This window comes from Chrysemys picta, chromosome 2, assembly GCF_011386835.1.
Source record: "Chrysemys picta bellii isolate R12L10 chromosome 2, ASM1138683v2, whole genome shotgun sequence".
In the NCBI taxonomy this organism is placed as follows: Eukaryota; Metazoa; Chordata; order Testudines; family Emydidae; genus Chrysemys; species Chrysemys picta.
Genome location: NC_088792.1, coordinates 218,000,666 through 218,026,650, shown reverse-complemented (window position 1 = coordinate 218,026,650; position 25,985 = coordinate 218,000,666). Strand labels below are relative to the sequence as shown.

Sequence of the window (25,985 nt, the reverse complement as noted above, 5' to 3'; positions counted from 1 at the left end):
AAACTCCAAGAGAGGGTTTGCAGCTGAGAATTCCAAGCAGAGGGAGGCACAGATCTCCAGAGAGGGACATGGCTTAGGACACACCCTTCAGAGTGGCCTCCTTCAGGCTAGCTTAGGCGAGAAGCCACCCAGCGTGCTGGCTTTTTGTGAGTCTTAGTCTGAGACACCCTTCTCTCCCCATTTATTGTAAAGGGAGCAAGGTACCTAACTCAGGCTTTGTGAATCCCAATGATTTTTGGGAACCTAAAATTAGGTCAGTGTCTGTCTGAATATGGGACTTAGGCACTTTAGAAAGGTCCAGATTTTTTAGAGGTATTTAGGTGTTGCTGTGCCTAACTCATTTAAGACCCTAAATCTATTTTTAAATTGATTTAGGCACTCAGGAGCCTTAAAATCCATTGACAGTTGATGGGTCCTATGTGCCTAAATCCATTCTGAAAAGAGATTGAGGCTTCTAAATCAGTTAGGTATTACAACACTGAGCATAGCAATGCTTACATGGCTTTAAAAATCTGTGCCTAAGTATCTCCACATATTCCACTAATAAATTGGATACTTAAGAGGTTTTTTCTTTAAAGATTTTTCAGCTAATCCTTAAATTAAAAAAAACCAATGAAATTAGATGCAAACTCCTGCAAGTTATAACAACAATGAAGTTGTGACAATCTGACCATGTAAATGCAAAATTTAAGATTGATAATCCTCATGCTTTATTGGGAGAAGAAAATGGGCACTGAACACACAAAGTAACGCATTAAAAATGAAAGCCCAGCATTAATTCTGTATATATTAGTCATTAAACACTTCAGTTCATAAAAATTATGGGTGTTAACATTGATGGGAAGGGACACACCTTGTGTGTTCACTGATGGGTCAAAAAGAAGCATCTTGTAATGAGCATGCATGACATCATAGTTTCGGTGAGAACAGAAAAAACTGCAGAGTACAGCAATGACTGTTTTAGAGCTACATAGCACTTGAGGCTTAAGTTTCATATTTTTAGACTTTCTAAAATTGCTTCCCTGAACATTATTTTAATGTTCCTATTTTCAATGGCTACACAGTACGTTGGGCATTAACTTTCCATCTTTAGATAAGATTTAGTTACTAAGAATTTTGAGAAAAAGCAAGTGGTTTTTGTTTAGTTTTGTTTTGAAGAGGCTTAATGGAATGTTTCATCTATTCCCATGCACCTTCATGCCGCTCTTATGATGCTTTTTAAAACATCTTTGGCACTAGTCGCATGGAAAAGTCATGCTAAATGTATCCATATGTTTAGGAATTTATTATAATGCATGCAGTCCCCATGGAGTAATAGAAGTCATTAAATGCACATCAAAAGCACTTAAGTGACTTAGGAGCACAAGTCCCATTGAAAGTTAAAGAGACTTGTGCTTCTAAATCACATAGGTGCTTCCGAAAATCCAACTCCATATGTCTAAGAGTTTGTATGATGCAATCCAGGTATCCACTGAACACTTGAATGAAATAATGCATTCTGGACTGTAAGACCTCAAACTCTTCTTTCCTTAAATAGTGTGTGTTAGCCTCAGGCAGTCAGTTAAAAAAATCCTGCTGTTAGGCTTGCCAACTTTCTAATCCCACAAAACCGAACACCCTTGCCCCGCCCCCTGCCCCGAGGCCTGCCCGTGCCCCACCCCCACTCACTCCATCCCTCCACCCTCTGTCACTTGCTCTCCCCCACCCTCACTCATTCATTTTCACTGGGCTGGGGCAAGAGGTCAGAGGGGGCTCAGGGCTGGGGGTGAAAGTTCTGGGAGGGAGTTTGGATATAGGAGGGGGCTCAGGGCTGGGGCAGGGGTGTGGGAAGCAGTGTGGGGTGCAGGCTGTGGGAGGGAGTTTGGGTGCAGGAAGGGGCTCAGGGCTGGGGGTGCAGGATGGGGGTGCGGGCTCTGGAAGGGAGTTTGGATGTGAGAGGGGGCTCAGGGCTGGGGTAGGGGGTTGGGGCTCGAGAGGGGGTGCAAGGAGCAGGCTCAGGGGATTCCCTAGAAGCAGCGACATGTCCCTTGGTTTCTATGCGTAGGGGCGACCGGGTGGCTCTGAACGATGTGCACTGCCTCTGCCTGCAGACGCCGCCCCAGCAGCTCCCATTGGCCACGGTTCCTGGTCAATTGGAGCTGCAGAGCCAGCGCTCAGGGCGGGGGCAGTGCGCCGCCCCCCCGCCCCTGGCTGGCCCTCCACCTAGGAGCCGAAGGACATGTCGCCACTTCTGGGGAGCCGCGGAGAGCCTGCCAGCTCCGCCCCAGCCAAAAACCGGACACCTAGCAACACTACCTGCTGTGCTTATTCAGTACTTCAGTATTAGTAATACTTATCCTGAATTCATTATATTAAATTTGTTTTTCCTAAATCTTCTCCTGTCTAAAAACTCATTTTAAGCATTTTGCTCTGGACATAATATGATCCATGATAATTTTAAGCTTAAATTAATAAAGGACAAGTAATGAAAAAGCTTCCTGTGGATAAAAGTCAATTTACCTTAAAAAGTGACAGTCTGAGAAGAAACAAGTAATTTTAAACAGAAATATGCAAGGTGGTTGCTTTCTTTTAAAAATATTCTTTGTGAGTTTTTGCTGAATTACTATTAATGCCTACGAAAGAAAATAACTTGTGTCTGTTTAGAGTTTACGAGTAGCTGCTTGGCAAGCTTCCTCATGAAGCTCTGCACATGGTCTTAAAAAGTGATTGTCAACATCCACTGCACTCTAATGCTAAACATCATATGGAAGACATTAATGAGTCACTTACACAGAGTCTACTGTGTAGCAGGACCTCAATACAGCATGGTAGTGCCTTAAAACATGGTTCAGTTTCACAGCGCAGACAGGATCAAACTATGTTTTAATCATGTTTTCAAGTCACATTACAGCCTTGACCTTGCAAGGTTGCAATGTGATTAGAGAACAATACTGAAATATGTTTCAGTTCTGCCTGCACTGCCAACCAAATGTTTGGGAAGAACTGGTCTAAAAGGGTCCCACAGCACAGGCTTTCATAGCGTGTACACAGGAATCTTATTTATTTGGCTTAAAATAAACACATTAATCAACATGTACCCAAATATTTATGTATCCTTTTCCATCAATTAAAAGCAAAACCAGCACATTCCCCTCTTGTATACAACAAGACAGCAAAACACACTTCTTCCTACTTGTGGAATCCTCAAGTAAACTTCACCCCAGCCACCCTCAGCCTTGCTCGTAAGGAGGGTCCTACCAAATTCTCAGTCCATTTTGGTCAATTTCACAGTCATAGGATTTTAAAAATAATAAATGTCATGATTTCAGCTATTTAAATGTGAAATTTCAAGGTGTTTTAATTAGAGGTCCTGACCCAAAAAGGAGTGGGAGGGAGGGGGTTGCAAGGTTATTGTAGGGGTGGTTGCAGTATTGCTACCCTTACTTCTGCTCAGCTGCTGGCAGTGGCTCTGCCTTCAGAGCTGGGTAGCTGGAGAGCGGTGGCTGCTGGCTGGGAACCCAGCTCTGAACTCAGCGCCGCCGCTAGCAGCAGTGCAGAAGTAAGGGTGGCATGGTATGGTATTGCCACCCTTACTTCTGTGCTGTTGCCTGCAGAGCTGGGCCCTCAGTCAGCAGCCACCTCTCTCTGGCCACCCAGCTCTGAAGACAGCGCAAAAGTAAGGATGGCAATACTGCGACCCCCCCTAAAATAATCTTGCGACCCCCCCTGCAACTCTCTTTTGGGTCAGGACCCCCAATTTGAGAAATGCTGGTCTCCCCCATTAAATTTGTATAGTATAGACTAAAAGCACACAAAAGACCAGCTTTCACTCGGGATGGACCAGATTTAACGGTCCGCGATGAGTTTTTCATGACCGTGAATTTGGTAGGGCCCTACTCAAACATGGTCTTTACAGCATGCTCTGAAGGTAAACAAATTTGTGTGCATCAGACCAAAGGAAGTATTAGGGGAGTAGATTCTAAAGTTGGTTTCCCCACAGAAGAGCCTGGCTGACACTTCCCTTCATGTTAACACTGAAGGAGCTTTAGCTCAAGCACCTCCACTGATTTTCCATTGTGGCAAAATAACCTCCAGGGGAAAGGCTGTCTCAAGTAGTGTGGTTCCAGACACAAGGAGAATAACATTCAGCAGCACCCTGTGGACTGCATGAGAAATATGAAGCGGAGTATTATGCTGAAAACACTTGGTAATAGTTGGATGGATTGTCTGTGGCAAGAGACTTTCTTTGAAGGACCAACATGTACTTCCTTTAAAGCAACTGGCATCCTGCCCTACTCAAAGAAGATGGAGACAATCTTCACCAGCAAAGGATCTAGTACTTCCCCACGGGACTCCACAAGTGAGGAGAGACAAAGATCCAAAGCACAGAATGCAGCATGAAATTCTCCCAACACATCCAAAACCTCCAGAAGTGACCCTTGCTGTAATGACCTAATTTTTGTCCTATTCAGATGTTACTCTGCATCCATGGACAAAGCAAACAGTTTGAGTACCAACAATTTTATCTGCAATGTGACCAGAAATGTCCTCAGAGTGGAAGGGACTTGTACTGTATCAACAGTCAAGCAAAGAAAACGCAGATTAACCAAGCTATTCATCACTTGAAATAAGTTTCCTGATCAAGACTTTGCAGATACCATGGTGAAGACAAGTGGCATGGTATAAAAATTCCAAATGTCAAACTGTGTGTTTGTTTTACAATGTGGACTGGCATTCATTAAAGACAAGGAAGAGAATTATCTATTTTATACACACACACACACACGTATACATACATATATAATTCATTTATATACAAGTCCTCTCTATTTTCATATAGCCTGGCATGACTCATTTAGAACAAACATTCCAACACTACAGCAATACATTCACAAGCGACCCTATAACAAAAAACTCAATCAACTGTGCATACACCATGGAGGAAAAACAATTTTAGTCAAGACAGGTTTTAAATAAGATTTACAACTAATCTATTTTTACTCATTACAAAAATAACTTGACCCTTGGGAAAAGTATGACAATGGAGTTTGCCTTCCATTTGAACTAATGTAACTTAGAAATAAGGCTGCTACGTCTAGGGATACCAATTCATTAAAGCCTGTTAGGTTTTTTCGTTTGGTATAGAGGAATGACAGTCTACAATGTTCTCGATCCTTAGGTGAACATTATGACAGTAGACTGACATGCTATAATGACACACGTAGTTGAAGATACACATTTTCATATTCAACTCAACAATCAAATGCAAATCCAATTCAACCTTTTTGGCTAGAGAACAAGAATGACAAAATACCCACCTCCCCAAAGTGAAGATAATTCCAAGGCTTTTATATATTTGGAGAGTGTTCCTTGTCTATGTTGTCAAAGCTAAATTATCAGAGCTGCAGACTAAATTTAGATTCTCCAGGGCTGAATTCATCCATAACCCAGTCCTTTTGGCACCTCACTACTACATTCTGAAAGCACAGGGGACACTACGCTGCACTCGACCTACTTAGCAAAGACAAGAACACATCCAAGACTCAAGATGAATACAAATACTGTGTAACTGTAAAAAGCAGCCTCTTCTTTTGCTGCTTCTCATCCTAGTTCTAGTCATCTAACCAGCTACTGGGAAACAAGCTGGTCTCTCTATAGTACATACACTATTAATACCACTCCTTAACAGCAATGAAAAATGAAGAAAGACTCCAGTGGCCTTAGCTGTTCTTCCTTCCATTAAAAATTGTCACCTGAAGCTTTTCACTGCAATATTTATTTAGAACTCAAAAGCTTACCTAAAGGCACAGTGTCATCCTATTGTTTTTCCTTTATACTCAAAACGTCAAAACGGTTTCTGAAGTATATGCATTACTCCAGTGTATGCAGAACCTGAGTGCCATCATTTCAGCTGGCATCAGTGAGAGCCAAGGGTGTTCATCATTCTACAAAATGGGGCCTTAGTGTTTTGCACTCAAACAGTAGATGATTTTTCCTTTTTCTTTTTTTTTTTTTTTTTTTTAATTTGACCCCAGCTTTTTCTGGCATTTGGATTGCTTCTTGTTGCCAAAAGTGAGCACAAATTGAAAATGCATAAGACTGCATTACAAATCTTAATGCTTTTTTTATTTATTAAAGGAAGCAAAATGCCCTTACAGTTTTATATTAGGCGATAAAATCCAGTTATCTTAGTCGCTCTGTAGCTCACTATAATACTGTGAAATGCTTCCAAGTGTTACAAAGTTTCCCACATCCTCCTTCCCTTTGAAGTCTTCCAGAAATGCTCATATTTTATGGAAACTAATGTTAAGCTGCATGAAGGTTGCAAATGCATTAAGGAATGATGGCCAAAAGAATGCTAGAATGAATGAATTAGATCAGCCGTTCTCAAACTGTGGTCCGTTCAGCCCTTGCTGGTGGTCCACAGACAGCTTGCTGGTCACAGGGTGCTAGCTTGCCTTCTTGCTTTATTCTGCTAAACTGCATTAAAAGACAACTAAAAAAAATACAGCAAGTGCTTCCTTAATATTACTTTGCCATGTAAACAATTACTGTAGCTACCACAGGCGTTTTCTTTAATAACACGGGCGGAGGACTGGGGAGGGAGACGGGTCTGTGAAATCACAAATGGCAAGAGAAGTGGTCCATCAGACTGTTGTGGTCCACATTATGAAAATTGTTTGTGAGAACCTGAATCAGTTTCAATATTTCAGACATTGAGATCTTTTTGGACTGTAGAAACTTGGAACTCTCTCATACCAAAAAATGCAAGGCTGAATCCTTGATTGGATTCTTACATGAGCATTTAGGCAGTGGAATAAGAATGCCTGAGAAAAAAATATAAAGCTAAAATCTCAAACTGAATTGGTAAATAAATGTAAAGCAATTTGGTCTATCAACGTTTGAATATAAAAACAACATGGAGAATGGAAAAAATATACAAAGACAGAATCTGAAAGTTAATACAATCCTAGATTTCATTTAATACTAAGTACAGAAAAGGTGGGGATGAGAACTCTGATAAGGCAGCCTTGTTTCAGTTCCTCCCGTGGTACACCCTAAAATCCTTGCTTGAAGACACAGAAAGAGTTCCTATGAGAACTTCTCATGTGTAATAAAACAGAACAATGAATTCATGGCATTTTCCCCACCAACTATGGACAATCCAGATTTAAGATCTCTAACTTTCACTGCATTCTCCACATTTAAATTTTCTTCTATTCTAAATTATCAACTATTTTTCCTTTTTGGTTATGGAATTATATTATGAAAGCTTTTATTTAAATCTGCAAACATTCAAGATGATGGGGTATTAGCTTTGAAGCTTAACTTCAGACATTTCAGAAGCATTTGAATGGTCATACAGGAACTAATCAATAGCTCATCCTGTCCATTATGTTTCCTGTCTTAAACAGTGATAAACGCTGGAAGTTTGGGGAGCAGGTGTCTATTCTCGTGTACCTTATTGTGTCATATTATATAGCTAGATGCCAATACTTTGAAACAATTTGCCAAAAGCAATATTCAGACAAATGTATGAAACTTAATTAAAACACCAGCTAGGTGTAGTGTTTTTGCTTCAACTAGGCACTTACAAAAAAACCAACCCAAGATGATCTCGGTTCAGCAAAAATAACATGCTATGACGCAATATTTTTTAACAACTCATCTTATGTTTAGCAACTATATTAGTTACATTGACCTGTACTGTAGCAACACAACTTTCACAAGTCCTGTAGTGAAATTTGCTTATATATGGAAAGTGGACAGATTTCTGCAAGTGGGTGGGTTGTTCCTTCATATCAGTTTTTAATTGTTTTGACTACTCTGTGGAGCTTATATTCAGATAATTTAGAAACACAGAAATGTAGGGCTGTAACCTCAAGAGGTCATCTTGTCTACCCCCCTGCCCTGAGGCAGGACCATGTATATCTAGACCACCCTTGTTAGGCATTTGTATAACCTGTTCTTAAAAACCTTCAATGACTAAGCTTAACTATCCTTATAGTTGAAAAGTTTCCTTAATATCTACCCTAAATCTCCCTTGCTGCAAATCAAGCCAATTACTTCTTGTCCTACCTTCAGTATACATGAAGAGCAACTGATCACCATCCTCTTTGTAGAAGCCCTTAATATATTTGTAGACTTATCAGGTCCTCCTCAGTCTTCTTTTCTCAAGACCAAACATGCTTAGTTTTTTAAAGCTTTCCTCATATGTCATATTTTCTAACCTTTTATTTTTGTTACTCTCCCCTCTGGACTCTCTCCAGTTTGTCCACATCTTTCTTAAAGTGTGGTTCCCAGAAATGGACATAGTACTCCAGCTAAGGCCTCATCACTGCCAAGAAGAGTGACACAGTTACCTCCTATGTCTTACATACAACCCTCCTATCAATACACTCCAGAACTATATTAGCTTTTTTCACAACTGCATCACATTGTTGACTCATTCAATTTGTGATCCACTGTAATGTACAGATTCTTTTCAAAGGTACTATTGCCTACCCAGTTATTCCCTTTTTGTAGTTGGGGGTTTGATTTTTTTTTTTTTTTTAAGTGTAGTTCTTCGCACTTGTCTTCACTGAATTTCATCTTGTTGATTGTTGGACTAATCTCGTCCTACCAAGTGCTTGAAATGCCGCTCAGCTTGGTGTCACTGGCAAATTTTATAACTATACCCTCCACTCCATCATCCAAGTCATTAAGGAAAATATTGACTAGCTCATGACCCAAGACAGACCTCTGCGGGACCCCATTAGATAACATCATCCCAGTTTGAAAGTGAACCCTTGATAATTACTCTTTGAGTATGGTCTTTCACTCAATTATGCAGCATCTTATAGTAATTTTATCTACACCACATTTCCTTACTTTGCTTATGACAATGTCACATGGGACTCTGTCAAAGCCTTACTAAAATCAAGCTATATCAAGCTTAGACCTTCTCCTCCCCAATCCCATCCACAGGTCCAGTAACCCTGTCAGAGGTTCTTGACAAATCCATACTGGCTATTACTTATAATCCTATTATCCTCTAGGTACTTACAAACTAATTGTTCAATAATTTGTTCCAGTACCCAGTAAGCTAGCATTTTGGAGGACATGATTTACCATATCTTTCATGAAAATCTGACTGAGATGGACATCTACAGAAGAAGTGGTAAGTAAAAATCAAATATCTAAGATGGATCATCATTCTTACAATAAAATTTCAACTTGGTCAATGGATCTAATTTTTGATGAAGTGGTTACATGGATTCAGTTGTCCTGCACCCTCAAAGCACTGTCTTAGCAGATATGAAGTCACAGCATGCCAGGTAAAGAGTTTGGAGCAATGATCTTATTAGCTCTCCTTCACAGAAACACTTTTCATTTTGAAAAACTACAAACAGAAGCTATGATGCAGTCTGACACCGCTCACTGCCCATAACTTCCACTTTCCTAGCTGCAACCTAGTTACAGAACCTGCTGTTTTACGGACAGCTTGCAACCTCCATTTTTATTAAATCATGGAGTTCCTAAAAACATCTTCTCTATTCCTAGATCTCACTGACTGCAATGCCTACAGCAAGGGCCTGTCATACATGCAGAGGAAATAAGCAGATGTGCCTGGCACACTTCAGGAACACCTTGCAGCAGTTAAATGATGATTTCTTCAAACCCACTATGTCCCAATTCATTTCACATCACCACTTTTCTGTGATTTTTGTGTGTGCCCTCCAACAAGGATTTCAGGACACTTACCACTGGTGAATAACTCTTGGAGTATTTTATTCATCTGGGTACCCACCATTCCATTAGTGTATAATGTTGCTTTCACTAAGGTTGTCACTTTTCAGATAATTTAACTCCCAGTTTTGTACCTATGTTTTAAAGCTACTTTCTTCAGTAACTGTACTACACTTTTAATACAGAAATTCTCTATTGCATTCCTTTCCTTTGCTGCTTAATCATATTTATTACTAGATTTTATCTGCAGCTTTATCTAGACTCTTCATGTTCTGCATTCATTTTGCTTCCTCAAATAACCTTATCCTTCCATAACATATTTTTAACTCAGCTACACAAAACACATGGTTGGATACATTTTTCAGACTGTCTTTCCTCAAAAGAGCTATCCTCTGACACAGACAGCATTAGAGGTATACATTTTCATAAAGTCAGATTTTTAGATTCAACACTTTTTTTTATGAATATACAGTATTTTAAAATAATATCTTACCTGAACAAAGTTGTTCGACTTTTGTGTAGTTTAAAGCTACTATGTCATTAACCCATGCAATGATGTCATGTCTGCTCATAGTCTCTTGGGTTATAGAGGTAGAATACACGTTGACCGCCATTCCCCAACTAGAAAATAAAAGTTAAATAAATAAATCTGTTTGGCATGTGAATGAATTTATTTGATAAACACATTTTAAAAAAAGAGCAAGTTTCATGTAATTTCAATCAGTGCTAGAGAAGGAAACAAAATTCCACAGTCTGTAAGAAAGAGCCTGCATTAAATAAACACACCTTTTCTCTTTTCTGGAGAAAGGAGGCTAACTCCACTTAAATTTTATAACCCACTTTGGGAAGGGGTGATCTCCCAAAGGTCCCCTCCTATGCCAACTACAGCAGAAGGGCAAAGGGCAAACTTTAAAGAAGAGAATATCATACAAAAGTTTGTGGCATTCAGTTAGGATGGTGGCAATTCTTTTTAGTGTACATCTATTAGGAGCAAAGCTGAAGCGTAATTCAGACTAAGCATGGTCTAAAGGAGTCTGAACAGGACTAGGTATCTGAGACTCTGAGGTTCTAGTTCTGTTTGCCACTTACTGCTGTGTGACTCTGCAGTCATTTAATATCTCTGTATCAGTTTCTCCAGCTACAAGTTTCCTTATCTAGGTGCTGTGATTCGTTAATATACATAAAGCACTTTGAAGATGTACGATGTTCTGCAAGTGCTACATATTAATAAATATACTAAATCACATAGATCATAATAGTTATGAGCATGACATCAGCTCAGGACAATTATTGTAAGATAAAACAGTTTGAATACTCTGGAATGTAATGGAAAACAAAAAAAAATGTAAAAAACATGCAAAGAAAGAAAAGCTGTAAGCTTATGTGTGGTTTTGTTTATGAAGGTGACTAAAATTAATTTACTCAATATGATATATATTCCTCAAGCATATTTGGAGCTCTATCTGCTTGCTTTACTGACGAAAATAAGCTTTTCCTACTTCGACTCTGGTTAATTCTACAGACCCAATACAGTTAGGTACAGGGGACTGAGCCAAATTCTTTTCTGATTCATGCATCAAATTTCTTTTAATTAAGTGCAATTTGTTTCCACCACTGCTTTTGTGCTGAAAAACATATCAACTCACTATAAAGTTTGCCTCCAAATTCTATTCTTTCTATTTGATATACTGCTGACATGCCTACACTATAGTCACTCAAAGTATTTGCTGAAAGAGGATATGGTTTGGAGAAATATGGGAGGAGTCACAACCATGCCTAAATACAGTGTACGGTATGTTATCCTGCAAAAATCAAAATAACTTGTCACAGAAAACGGACAGTACATTAAAAAAAATCTCTAAGCAGCAGTAACCGGCCATCAGCAAAAATCCATGTAATAGTGTAGACAAATATATACATTTCCATGGATATCCAAACTGAGGAGCTGTCTGTAAATGGGGTGCACAGGCTTCCTCGCAGACTACAAGAGGACTGGAAAAGCTTGGTACATATTCACACACCCTGGACCTTTACTACAGATTTTCCCATATTTGTAATTGTGCAGTGCTCCACATCTTTCCTAAAAGATTATTCATGGGTTAACACATTTTCAAATGAGTGAATGTACTGTAATGTGCCCCGGAGTCTATCCAACATAGTAACATCTAGTGGGAAACCCGAGGTAAGCGGACTGATGTTGGCTTGATTTGCCTAAAATGCTACCAAGGTAGCCACAACAATAATGAGTTGAGCCATGAACTACAACGGTCTAGGGAAGAGTGGGACCAGGCCAGAGTTGCCCACGAAACAGAAGATGGACTACACTGGAGCTAATGCGTAATCTTTAACAGTTCCTGGGGTTAGTGAGAGATGGTCAGGGCAATTTAGATAGATATCTTTGAAGAGATTGTGCTAATGGGAATGCTGTTTGGGAAAGATAACAGAGATTCTGGGTTAGAGGGACCCTGACTTAAGTGGCAAGTCACAAGGACCTTGTAAATTGGGAAGTACTTATATTTGAAGTCTAATATTCAATATACTTTAAGATGTTTACTGAGTAAGATGGTTTGTCCTGTTGTTAATCCCAATGAGTGGTTCTAGGAATTCTTGTTCAAAGTAAGGCTTATAAGGCACCCCTTACCAAGAGAGAATTAATCAGCTCAAGATGACATCAGTAAAATTTGTAAAATTCCTGTTTATTTTCCATTTTTAAAGTCCATTTCAATCATTTGTGCATTTCTGAAAGAACTGGCAATATTAATTGCTACACTACTGGAAACCTGATGCATTTTTAGAACTGGAAGTTGTACTTAAACTGCAAAACTGCTTTAAATCTTCAGCAAAAGTGAAATTTTATTCTTAGAAGTAATAACATGGTGTGGGGGACCTACTGTTTATGCCTCAGTGATTCCTTATAGAAAATGCTCAATTTGCTAGTTTAACTGCCAGCCCTGAAATTCAGCCTTGGATCTGAGAGTCAAGCTGGGTTCTCTCTCTCTCATAGAAAATGATCTATTTGCCAAATTATGCTCTCAGTGAAACTTGTAAAAAGAAGAACAGGAGTACTTGTGGCACCTTAGAGACTAACAAATTTATTAGAGCATAAGCTTTCGTGGACTACAGCCCACTGATATGCATCCGAAGAAGTGGGCTGTAGTCCACGAAAGCTTATGCTCTAATAAATTTGTTAGTCTCTAAGGTGCCACAAGTACTCCTGTTCTTCTTTTTGCGGATACAGACTAACACGGCTGCTACTGTGAAACTTGTGTAGTCTCATTGTTGTGTTGCACTGGTGCTGAGGGTTGTTCACTTGATAAACATTAAAGCAGGAACATTTTTTCAACATCTGGACTGAGCTGAGGAGCACTGACAAGGATTTAGCAACAAGGAGTGCCTGTTTACTTTTAAAGGCCCATTATTATGGCCTGTTAGAAACTTAGCTCCCAAGGCCAGAACTGATGAGAGGTTGGGTAGGCATAAATCTGTGTCTGTTACTGAACATTACTGAAATTTGAATTTAATTTTTGCCAACCCTGAGACACGTGGGATTCCTTTTCTCCTTTTTGAACTTAAGAAACATCAATAGAAGATTTTCATCACTGCAGTTTTAGTATTAAAGAATACAGTTGACCTGTTGACTCTAAAACCAAATAGCCGAAGAAATCTTCAGTGATAATTTAATACGTTAAGCTACTCTTTTTTAAAAATATTAGTTTTTCCAATTACCAGCAGTTTGGGGTGAGCAAATTTAGCCCATGAGAAATACAATTAGACAAATATAGATCTGTCAAGAAGGAAGAAAGTAATAAACCCATCATAGCAGTCTTCCAAAAGCTAATACTGCAGAAAAACCCACAACACTTATCTTCAGTCACAGTGGTAACATGAGCTACATGCTATACTACACAGAAAGCACAACTCCACATAAGGAAAACTGTGCAAGGAAATGAACAACCTGAAATTTAAAAGGATGCCCTGAAGTAGCTCTGTAATATCCCTATTTGCATAGTGTTGGTACAATAGTAAGAAAATATTTTATTACAATCAGGGGACAAACACAAATTTCTTAAGGTTAATGCTAAAGAGATGACAATTTTATATTTACGGATCTAGATGTATAGTTTTGGCCATATCATGCAGTTTTTAAATATGACCCATTTTAAAATGGAAATTTCCCATGAAGTCAATGGGGGAGAGGGACTTCAACTCAATCAAACACAAGGACAAAGCCCTTTATTTGCAATGGTTTATAGTGCATTCCTGAATCTTCCTTTATTTCGTCTTTTGAAATAGTTTACAATGTACCACTAAATTCTTTGTACACCACCCTGGAGTTTATTCCAATGGAGGAGATTTTTTGTTTTTTAAATAAACAAAGGAAAAGCTTAGTTGTAAGAACACATTTAAAGTAAGTGTGTTCTAAATTGGTGCTCATTTCCTGTATGGATGCTCACACAGACTATCTTATTATAAATCAACAACTATGCAGGAAAAAACAATCCACTATGTGTAACACGGGCCAAATTTTCTAAAGAGCACAGTACTCAACATACTAAGCTCTTGAGAATCTGAACCAAATTTAAAATACATTCAGTAAAGTGCAACATAATAGCTAAAGGCAGGCAGAAAGCTGTGTTCACAACCACTGACCAAGCAACTAAGAACTTGCAGATTTTATTACATTTGTTACCCTGACTCACCAACCCTTCCCATGCCCACTCATTTGCATTTTCAACCGGTTATGTTTGTCTTTTTGACTGTATGCTCTTTGGGACAGGGACTGTCATTCATTATGTGTTTGCACAGTGCCTAGCTCAATGGGACCCAACCTAACTGTAGTCTTTAGGCAAAACCACAATATCAATGTTCAGCAACAACTAGAGATAGGAGTTACATCTGGAACTCCATCTTGGGCCTTCTATACCCCATACTTCATTCTAGTTAGAAAAAAAGTCATTCTTTTCAATTGTGAAAACCTTAAATTGAAATCCATGTAATTGCTAATTAATATTTATCAGTTCTCACATTATATTCATTCAAGTCCTGTTTCAACAAGACACTTATGCATATGAGTAACTAAGCACTTGAGAGTCTCATTGACTTCTTCGGGTATGTCTATGCAGGGTTGTAAAAAGGTGGGGTGGGGTCCTGAGCCCAGGCTCCAGCCCAAAACCTGAATGTCTACACTGCAATTTTTAGCCCTACAACCCAATCCCGAGTCAGCTGACACAGGCCAGCTACAGTCATGTCACAGGTCTTTTATTCCAGAGTAGACGTACCAGGATTAATCAGGTGCTTGAAGTTATGCACATGCTTACAATAATCTGATGGATCAGGGTCTTACTGGTTTAGCGTATCCCTTGATAATACATACTCTGATCCAAAACAATACTAGATATTTGTGTGTGGCACAACATACATTACAGGGTATGATAAAAGTGCTCCAGAAATGCTTACAGATAATTATGACTGATAAGAGAAATCATCATCCAGTTATATTTGGGGAGAACTTTTTGAATGTGAAACATTTACTTAGCAATTTTTTTTCCTAAGAAACAAACAATTGTTGGCAGCAGAAGTTATTTCTGCCAAAGGCAGTAATAGAGGTCAGATAAAGGATTAAACAAATGAGGAGTACTTCCAAATTAGTTTACCCATTTTATGCAATGTATGAAACTCATTTTTCAAAAAACAGAGGATTTTCATAGATATGAAGTAAGAGAAATATGTGGATAAATGGATAAAAAGATTGTTAAAATGGGAAAATCTTGTTCTGATAATGCCAAGGGAAATCTTTCCAGAAGTTCTCCCCTGACAGTACCCAAGATACACATTTTGAATAAAAGGAAAGCTCTCACAACAAAGCTGTTAAAGCAAAAGATATGAATAGGCCAAGATATAGATGAGTGAGGCTGCCCAGGTCTGTGTGGGAAGTCCATTTAAAATGAATAGCTTCTGCAAAAGAATAAAAACCCCAAGCAGCAGAAAAAAGGGGACGCTTATGATTCACACTGGCCATTTTTCTATGGGAGAAAAATTATTGATGTCATCCTGAATTGGGGTGGGGGTAGGGGAAGAGGTTGTTTTAAGGTTAGACCTTTGCTGCTGTCTTAACACAGATTATGTACGGATTCAATATTCAGTTTTGATCATTAGAGAGGCCAATTACTCCTCCTGGGGCTCGCTGTACTGAAAACACTTTCTGGACACAATTTGTGCAAAAACCTGCAGCACATCCTGCCAACATACGATGCGCACTCTCCAATTTTCAAGCCACAACATATTCGTGTACCAAAAACAACGCAAAAAAACAAAACAAAACACAGAATTTTCTCATAGGTCACAGAATCAGTAACTGAAATGAATTATGTTGCAGGTATTACAAATTATCTAGTCTAGTCAATCACCCATAAAAGCTGCAAATATGAAAAACACCCTTCTTACTTGGTATATTTCTCTCCATACCCTAGCCAATACATCAAACCTTTAAAAATGGTGAAGGTCAATCTCTGTGCATTGTACTCAAGTGTTACCAAACAGATTTGAAATAGCATGTTAATTTTTGTATCAAAGCTATGACGTTCTGACCCAGAAAAAAATTAAGGTGTTTGGATTTCAGTGATTGGTTTTAGACCATATTTAATTAAGTACTACACAAAGTGTATCATTATAGAATAGCAAACTGTTTGCTAAATAGAAAAATGCCATACCACTTTATTCAAACAAGTTTTCCAGGTCCCAAAACCCAAAAGTACACCCCAAAATGTTCAGACAATACACACCATTGGGGCTTTGGAGCCAAAACCTTTAGAGTAACCCAATAAATCGTACCCCATTATATTATTTTGCTATTGCTTGCAAGATAATTTTTTGCTTTAAGTTTATTCACTGAGCCAATTGTGAAAATATAGTTAATTTGTAATAATGTAAAGAATTAAGTTACAAATTTCATACAAGTGACGATGTTCTTAAAAACACTTTAGGGCACCTCAAAGAATACAAGCCATGTCCAATGGCTTAATTGAATTTTATATATTTTGCGTTTCCAGTCTCACCTCTGCCACAGATAACTGACAAAAATTTTCACTCTTTGGCTACTTCCTCCATAACTTTTCCTGCCATGTTTTACCACTACAGTATTTTACTGCAATTCAGTAAACAGTACAGACAAATCTGTATCAGACCCAGCTTATGCATAACTGTGTGCTGTTTATGTATTTACATATGCACTGTTTGTAGTTAAACAGTTAGTAGATAACAGTATAACAAGATCCAATGGTTAGAAGTTGAAGCTAGACAAATTCAGACTGGAAATAAGGTGTACATTTTTAATACTGAGGGTATTCACCATTGGAACAATTTACCAAGGGTCATGCTGGATTCTCCATCATTGGCAATTTTTAAATCAAAGTTGGATTTTTTTTAAAGGTATACTCTAGTTCACAAGTAGATATTTTGGGGGAGTTCTATGGCCTATGTCATACAGGAGGTCAGACTAAATGATCACAGTGGTCCTTTCTGGCCTTGGAATCTATGAATCTATTGTCATGTCTTTGGAACTAACATGGATTGAACATGTCTGCATTTGATTTGTGTAGATAGCTTTGCATATCAACCTTCACCAATGTAGTTTTAGCTAAGTTTGCCTCGGGTAACGGTACTGGAAGACAGCTATCAGCAGTTTGCCCTGAATGGATGTGGGTCCTAATCTTTAGAGGCAAGCATCAATTTTACAATAGTGTCCATACTCTGATTAGTTGTGTGATGTAACCTGCAATGGAGTTTGTGCTCACAAACATGATTGGGGTTTGGAGAACCCAAGCTTCTTTTTGTACTAGAGCTCACACATTTTATGAGGAGAGCAGCAGCAGTGCACCAAAGAGACTCATCATTAAGACAGGAACAGGAAAGTCTAAGGGAGCAGTATGAGATGTATATGTTTTTATATATCTGAGCAGCTTGGAACCAATCATTCACAATATACAATATAAAACGGTGTCTTACAATGATGGGTGGATCAATACCCGGTTGGATTTCTGAACTGGCCTTAAGGTAGGAATTGAATGTGGCAAAGCTTAAAGTGTGAATGAGGTAACACTTTCAAAACTGGCCAGACTTCATTTAAAATATTACTGCTGAGGCCTTCTTCAGCACAGAAGAGTTAAGCTTGAATTGCTCCTTTGATGATAAGATTAAATCTATAAAATTTTCAATGAGCTAGGCATTGGCAATGGTGCTTGATTCCCCTCATTCGAGGGCTTTTCACTTTATACATCTGTACATTACTCATTCCCTATATTAAATTTAAGTTGTAAAATTTTAAAAATCTACATAAAATTTAGATAAGGACACCGAGGATGAGTTCTGATCATCTGTGACTGCAATGCTTTGAAAGAGAAGATTAATAAATCTGTGGTTGATCCCCAATGAAATAAAGCTTGAACCCACCAAGAGAGACTTTGGATTTTAGATTCTCTTGGTACAGTTGTTCAACTCCTATTTAAAATTAAAGAGTTGCTAGGCACACTTATGAAGACAATACAACTGTATATGTGGAGCAATTTACAAAAGATATCATGATATAAATACATTGCTGCTTTATTAGACTCCTGGGTTGGATGCAGCGGACCAACCCATGAGTAGATTATCTTTTGTTCTAAGCAGAGGATGATTAGCAGTTACACATCATGCTTTTCACCAATATGGGAGATTTCAAAGTGCTTTAACAAAGAGATAAAGATTTTATCCCCATTTAACCGATGGAAAAAACAGCCACTTTTCAAAATTGGCCTTTAATTATGTGTGCCTAAAACTTGAGATTCCTAAGGCCACATTTTCAGAGATGCTGAGCGCCTGCCACTGTCTCTGGCTTTCACTGATGTTGGGGGTACACAGCCACTCTAAAAGGACTGGGACTTTGTGGGCTTTCCCACAGTTCTAACTTTAATTCTGTGGAAGTAGAGCAAGGCCTGACAGGGATTGGAAGGGGATTTCAATGCAAACAGTCTCTTCTATGAGCAAAAGTCAAGCTAACTGTAACCCTGTAGAGAGACCTGTATAGTTCTCTCCCTCCACGCAACTGCTAGAGATAATAAAGTATCTGACTTTGCTGCACCCAACCAAAGAGTGAGAACTGTGTTTTTCTCCGACAATTCTCACCTCCACTATTCCAGTTCAAAGACTGCCAATAACTGCAAGGTAGTTTTCAGATGGACAAGATTCAGCTAGTTAGTAGGATGAAATCACCAAATAAATTTAATTTTTGACCTATGCAGGATTTTCACCTGCATATTCAGAGCACTGACCTACTGAACCACTTACTCAATGTATGGTTTCAGAGTAGCAGCCGTGTTAGTCTGTATCCGCAAAAAGAAGAACAGGAGTACTTGTGGCACCTTAGAGACTAACAAATTTATTAGAGCATAAGCTTTCGTGGACTACAGCCCACTTCTTCGGATGCTTATGCTCTAATAAATTTGTTAGTCTCTAAGGTGCCACAAGTACTCCTGTTCTTCTTTTTACTCAATGTATGTGGGCTTCAAGATGAGGTATTGTAACACTATATACTCATCCTCACTGGGGGCCTAAGCAGATTCCAAACTCCTCACATACTTGCTAACAGCTAACTATGTATAGCTCATTCAAGCAATAACTAAGCAGGAGTGACGAACAGAACAATTTATGAAGATTTAATGAGAGTGTAAGCAGGAAGGGAAACTACCTAGAGAGGTACAAAGGGAATGATTAGAAGGAACAGGATGAAATTCACAAAAATTGAGGAAGAATATTAGGAAGAACTTCCTGATAGTGTGATCTATCAGACTATGGAATAGCCTCTCCAGGGAAATTGCTTGAGACATCTGAAACTAGGATGGACACTAGAAAGTGTCCCATAAGGAACAATCTTTCACTGGCAGAGAGATGATCCCAGTAAATATTTTCTATTCTTAGCTTCTAGTTATATAGAACCAGGAGATGGTTTGTGCCTGACGAGGATCAAGAGCACTCCAATACAAAGTATTTCATAGCCACTCTTGGGTTATACTGTACCTAGAGGATGCAGGGCCATGATCAGCAAAGACAAATATAATTTTAATTAGCTAATCTTTAATTAACCTCTAACTGTAGTTTCACATGGTCTTCTAATATATTTGTTTAAATACATTAATGCTATTTAATTCCACCTATCCACCATTCTCTAATATACCTCTGGATTTTTCTTACATGAATAATCTCTCAAATTATAGTCATGCCACCCAAAACCAGATTAAAGCAATCCAAAGCCCCCCCCCCCTACATGTTTTACCTCTGCACTATGGCCCTGACAGTGGGGGAGCTGGTGGCAGGAGCTACCCACAGAACCACCATCTGCTTGGCAGGCTTCCAACACCACAGACACCTGAAAACTGGGGATTCCACAGAGTCGTCCATTACCCTCCCTGCCAACACCATCTCAGCATCTATAATGGGATGGCAGCACAGAGCCCACACCACGTGTCTTCTGTTAGATTTGTGTTTTCAAGCTTTCCCTCCCAAGAAATATATATAAATAAGAACTAGAAATATATATATGATTAAATGAAACTCTGGATTCTGACATAATGTGACTATCTGAGCAGAGACCTTAATCTAGCTCTGATAACTCCTACTTTTGGTCTGTGCAACCTCAAATAGATCAATATTAATAAAAAGACATATCTGGCTTTAATACTTCAGTCATGTCACCTTTAGTTGTTTCCTTGCAAGACTAAACAGTTGTGTCACTCTCCTTACATTTTTGTTGCCCTATGCTATACTCTCTCCAGCTGCAGTGGATGCACTCGGAAAGCTGATTCTGGTTAGAAACATACTAGTAATATCTCTATAAATTTAACAATTCATTCCCGTTGTAGAGATATTACTGGTTCTAACAGTATTCTTCATTTCAAATGCACAGACTGTACAACTTCCAAATTATCTTCAGATAGGGTGGCCAAAACTGGACTCTACACTCCCTTGTGGAATAAACTGCCCATTATAAAAATTGTTTGCTCAACATCATTTGATTTATGTAATAAAGAAGAATTGATACATGCCAATATTTTATTAGCCTACTTTGTTACGGTTGCACAATGAATCAATTTTAATGTTGGGACCAGGGTGGATAAAAACTAAAATTAAAAAAAAAAATGTTTTATTTAAAATCCTTTGATTTTAAAATGGGATTGTTTTGATTGTTATTTAAATTATAATAAGTTTTTCTTTCTAAAAATAAGCGTGTTTAAAATTAAAATTAGAATTTAATATAAAATACGTTAAGGCCTAAACTCATTACAATCTCTTAAAACATTTAAGTAAAACATAAATAGGATGAATTCATGAGCCTCCATCAAAAACTCTGAGTCAAAGGATGCTTGTGCATACAAAGAAAGACTCGGGGGGGAAAAAGACCTAATTTTTTAGTTCAAGCTTTATAAATATGGCATAATAGGTCATGTATTGTATTAAGGGCTCGATCCTCTGCGGGCCCTAGGGGTTGTGCTACTGGATGCAAGAGATCAGTAAAGTCATCACAGGCATTGGGACCTGCCCTCTTACTCCAGGAGACACCATCATGTATCTCATCAGGGTCATTCATTGAGCCCACCTGGATGATCTCATACTCCTATTTTATAGCTTCTCTCTACCTGAGCTCTGATTGGCTCAGGTCACAAATTATGAATATTTATGACTCCACCCACCATGGAAACTTAGTTTCCGGTTCATGGAAAAACACTGATCTGCCCAGTAACAACCAGCCCTTGCTTTTTGATCTGGGCACTTCAATTAAATGGCCTTGCTCTGTGTCCTTGCAAATACACACAGCCAGATACAAACGGAGTTAGTTTTTCAACTGCCCCCCTGTCCCTAAACAAATAAAATGGTGCAGTGCAAAAGGCACATGGGTTACATGAGCTGAAGTCTTGGATTGTTGTTAGTTTGTTTTTCTAGTGGTAGGGGTAGGGCGGGAGAGTTAAGTAACAAGGGAGAAAGATCAGAGTATGCAACAAGGAGTAACACTGGTGTTAAAGCAGGACACTGTGGGAAGAATGTACAACATTCTTCAGAGTGCAGTCTCTAGTGTTGATTTCAACATCAGGGAACATGGCAGAAAAAAACCCTGCTCCGGCTGCAAGTTGTAAAATAAACCCTATTTGGGAGTATTTTCAAGAAGTTCCTGTACCTCTGAGTAAAAGAGGAACACATGCCAAATGTAAACACTGCAACAAAGAGTTGCAAGGGCTGGTTGTCAAAATGAAACAACATTATGAAAAATGCTCCTCAGAAGGCAATGACTTTGAAGATGATGATGTGGACAAGTCTGAACAATCTAGAGCAACTAATCAGTAAACTTATTTTTGCACCATTCGTATGGACTGCCTACCATGTCTTACTATGCTAATAAATGTTAACTTAGATTATTACCATAAATTTATGTTTTGAGTGGATTACTTATGAATTTCAAAATGTTTGTGTTCAAAATATAGTTGGTATGTTAGTTTGCTGTAGAAATATGTCAGTGTTTTACTGCTATTGCTGGACTTCTGAAGTGATTTCTTAATTGCTCAATATAATCAAATCCCCTAGGTGAAGATTTCCTGTTTAAAAGTAAAGTTTTACTAGGCATTTATTAATTTCAACATTTAAAAATGTTTCTTTTTCAAGATGTTTGGTACCTTGCTAGAAATAAAAGTTTAACTAGATTTAGATAATCCTTATACTTTATTATTTCCCCTATAAAACTAAGTTTAGAAAATAAGTTACATCATTGAAACAATGGTACAAGCAGCTGCAGTAGAAGGAATCTTTCATTTACAATCTCATTTTTTAAAGCAGTGTACTTAGTAATACTAAGTGAGTGAGTGACTTTTCCCCTCATTTTCTTTCAGAGTCCACCTTAGACATAAGGGGTTATGATTGTCCATCATCTGAAATGTCTACAACTTCAGAGACTTCTGCTGGTACCACCAACAGTGCTGCAATTAAACATGCATCAGACAAAAAATTACCTATATTAAGAAAGACTTTCTTCATAATCCAGTAAAACCATGGATGAATTTGTAATCCGGACCAGCAAATTCCATCAAAACTCCATAAATGAAAAGACTGCTCGGTTCATTTATGCAACAAATTCTTTCTTTCATCTAGTTCAGAACAAACATTTCATTTATACGATTCAATCATTACGACCGGCATACACTCCTCTAGGAAGAGCAGACTTTGCTGGAAGGCTGCTGGATACAGCATATGAGAAGGAAATTAGAACACTGAAAAAAAAAATTAATGAATTTTCTGTCAATCTGAGTGTTGATGGGTGGAGCATGTATACACTGATCCAGTAGTATGTTCCTGTGTCACAACAGAAGATGGGGTTTCTGTCTTACAGAAATAATTGATACATCAGGAAATGCCCATACAGCAGACTGCTTAAGAGAAGTAGCAGTAAAATCTATAACAAATTGCAAACAAATACTAAAGTATCAAGTGCATAGCTTTGTTACAGACAATGCTCAAAATGTAGCAAAGATGAGAACAAATCTAGAAGAAGATAATGAAGAGAACCTGAAACTTGCAATATATGAGTGTTGTGCTCACTTGATGCATCTTTTAGCCAAAGACTTAAGTATAACTCCAGGAATAAAGAAAAATGTAGTTTAAATTGCAAAATACTTCTGTTACAACTGCTTCAGCTTCACTGAAGGGAGCAGGAAACTAATTCTCTCCCAAGATGTACAATGGAATTAATTGGTTGACTGTTTTTGAGCTATTTATTAAGAACTGGCCTAGCCTGATGACAATTTGCAAAGAAAAACCATGACAAAACAGATGAAACTATCAATGTAGCCAAAGTAGTCAGCATCGGACTAATGTGGAATATATGCTGAATATACTGAAACCTATTTCCATAGCATTGAAAAAAATGCAGAAAGACTGCTGCTGTATTGTTGATGCTGTTGAAATTTGGAAAGAATTGGAGACATTGAAGAAATACTCAACAAAGCTAAATTCCAGGGAGTAAAGAGTGGATGGATCAAGCAGTTACTACACCTCATTTTCTTGCCAATATTCTCAATCCAAAGCACGAGGACAGATGCCTAACTGCTAAAGAAGAAGATGCTACTACGGCATGGACATCTAATAATCACCCACCAGTCATGCCAACCATAATAAATTTCAGGACTGGAAGTGAACCATTCAAGCAGTACATGTTTGCTGATGATGTTGCACCTCTGAAGTGGTGGAAGTCACTAAATAAGCACCTGGAACTACAGTTTGTTGAAATGCTAAATCAACTATCAACAGCAGTAACCTCTTCTACGGACACAGAAAATATTTTCTTCATTTGGACAAATTCATTCAAATCTGAGAAATTGACTGGGATTTGAAAAAGCAGGAAAACTTTTCTCTCTCTTCCAGTCTATGAATAAAAACGAGACAGGAGCGGATGAGATCAACTAGTTTTAAAAGTTTGAAGGACAACCTAAGTAATTTAGGAGATTCTCACATTTTCAAGAGACTTAAGCAAGTAGGAGCTTAAGTTCCAGTCACTTTCACTTAAGCATATTTGAAAATATGACTTGAAATAATCAGTTTAATCCACTGACTACAGATAATCCCCGTTTATTTAATAAATCAAATTTAGTTGGTAAATGTGAAACATGTTTTGATATGAAATGTTTATATATCCAAAACATCTAAGGTTTGTTTTGTTTAATAAAAATAAATGTTATATGCTGTTTTGTGTGTTTAAATTCCAGTTAACATCCTAGCACAGCTTGACACAAACCATGACCAAAAATGAATTATCTAGTAAACAAGCAATGTTTTTCATCATTTTCTAACATACTAAAAATGTACAATTTAAGAATCTGAAAATACTAAGCTATACAATTGCCTAAATAAATGTATATAATTACAGTGTACCATCCTAGGTAGCAAAAAGATGTAACAAATCTAGTATAAAGGCTCTATTTAGTTGTAAATCAACATGTTTTAAAGGTTGCATCAACCAATGAGAATGCAACTTTCTTTAGAAAACTGAAGTAGAAATGGGAAAGTTGATTAAAATCAGTTTTTTAAATCACGACTTTCCACTTGGTGATTTAAATAACTTTTTATATTGCCTTGATTTAATCAATCCCCCCAGTTGAAACTATCAATATCAGTGGTGAGCAACCTGTGACCCGTCAAGCTAATCTGCTGGCAGGCCACGAGACAGTTTGTTTACATTGACCGTCTACAGGCACGGCCAGCCGCAGCTCCCAGGGGCCGTGGATTGCCGTTCCCAGCCAATGGGAGCTGTGGGAAGCTGCGCGGGCCGGAGGTTGCTCACCACTGATCAATATGCTACAATATTTTTCCCCAAATCTCATTTCCCCCTACTACATTGGTCTCTGGTGGAGCTCCTGCAGTTTTAAAATTATTAGACCATGTAAGGGAACACACAAACTAAAAAGAACCAGCTGTAGTTTGTCAGATGATCCTCTTTTAGATTGTCCTAGCTGCCTTGATGCAACTGAATACCCAAGAACAGAATTACCAGTGGCTGTTCAGACACACCTCTTTTATCTGGAAGGGCTAGCAAAGCTGTGCCCTAGTTCACCTTAAGCTAAGAGAAAGGTGGATGTACTCTTTAATAGAGTTTGGCCTCCTTTCATAGAATATTTTAAGGTCAAGTCCTAAAGTACACTCCAATCTGACACATGGTGACTCTGGTGAGTTCAATCCCCACCATAAACATTGTAAACAACAAACAAGCAATTTAGTTGAAGACAAATGCATCATGCAACAAACAAACCTCAACATGCAGTAACCGATAGGCGCACTCTGGTATGTAAATTAAGTTACATATTTACAGTCTGCATTTATTAAACACAGGGACTGTCAAACAATCTGCTTACAAGGTCATGTGACAAAACAGGTTCACTCTGTAGGCCTGTAAACTAGTCAGGCTCCCCCCACAACATTAATCCGTGTGCAATAAGATGACATAGGTCACATGACATTTAGATTTAACAGCTGTGGCTGTGATCTTTATTGAATTTCTTTAAGGGTAAGGGTTTAAAAAGATAAAAGAAAATGAATTTTTTAAATCACCTCAAACAAATCCACTGAGTCCTACTTCTTGTTCAGCCAATCACTAAGACAAACAAGTTTGTTTTCATTTACAGGAGATAATGATACTTTCAGGTGACATTGTAAATGAGAGGGTGAGAACAGTCATTCACATGGCACTGTTGTAGCCAACAGTGTAAGGT

At 38.3% G+C, this 25,985-nt stretch overlaps 1 protein-coding gene across 9 annotated transcripts in view; it reads right to left on the bottom strand.

Annotated features, from left to right (window-relative positions):
* MAPRE2 (microtubule associated protein RP/EB family member 2) overlaps nucleotides 1-25,985 on the bottom strand; it is a 157,157-nt gene that overhangs the window by 46,804 nt on the left and 84,368 nt on the right. For 8 of the 9 annotated variants that reach the window (XM_005279948.4, XM_065582101.1, XM_065582096.1 and 5 more), the window contains one exon: nucleotides 10,202-10,329. The exons of the other annotated variant lie outside the window; for it this stretch is intronic. In XM_005279948.4, coding sequence (XP_005280005.1) covers nucleotides 10,202-10,322 — 121 coding nt within the window. In that variant the 5' untranslated portion in view covers nucleotides 10,323-10,329. The remainder of the gene's footprint in view (nucleotides 1-10,201; nucleotides 10,330-25,985) is intronic. 9 annotated transcript variants of the gene reach the window in all.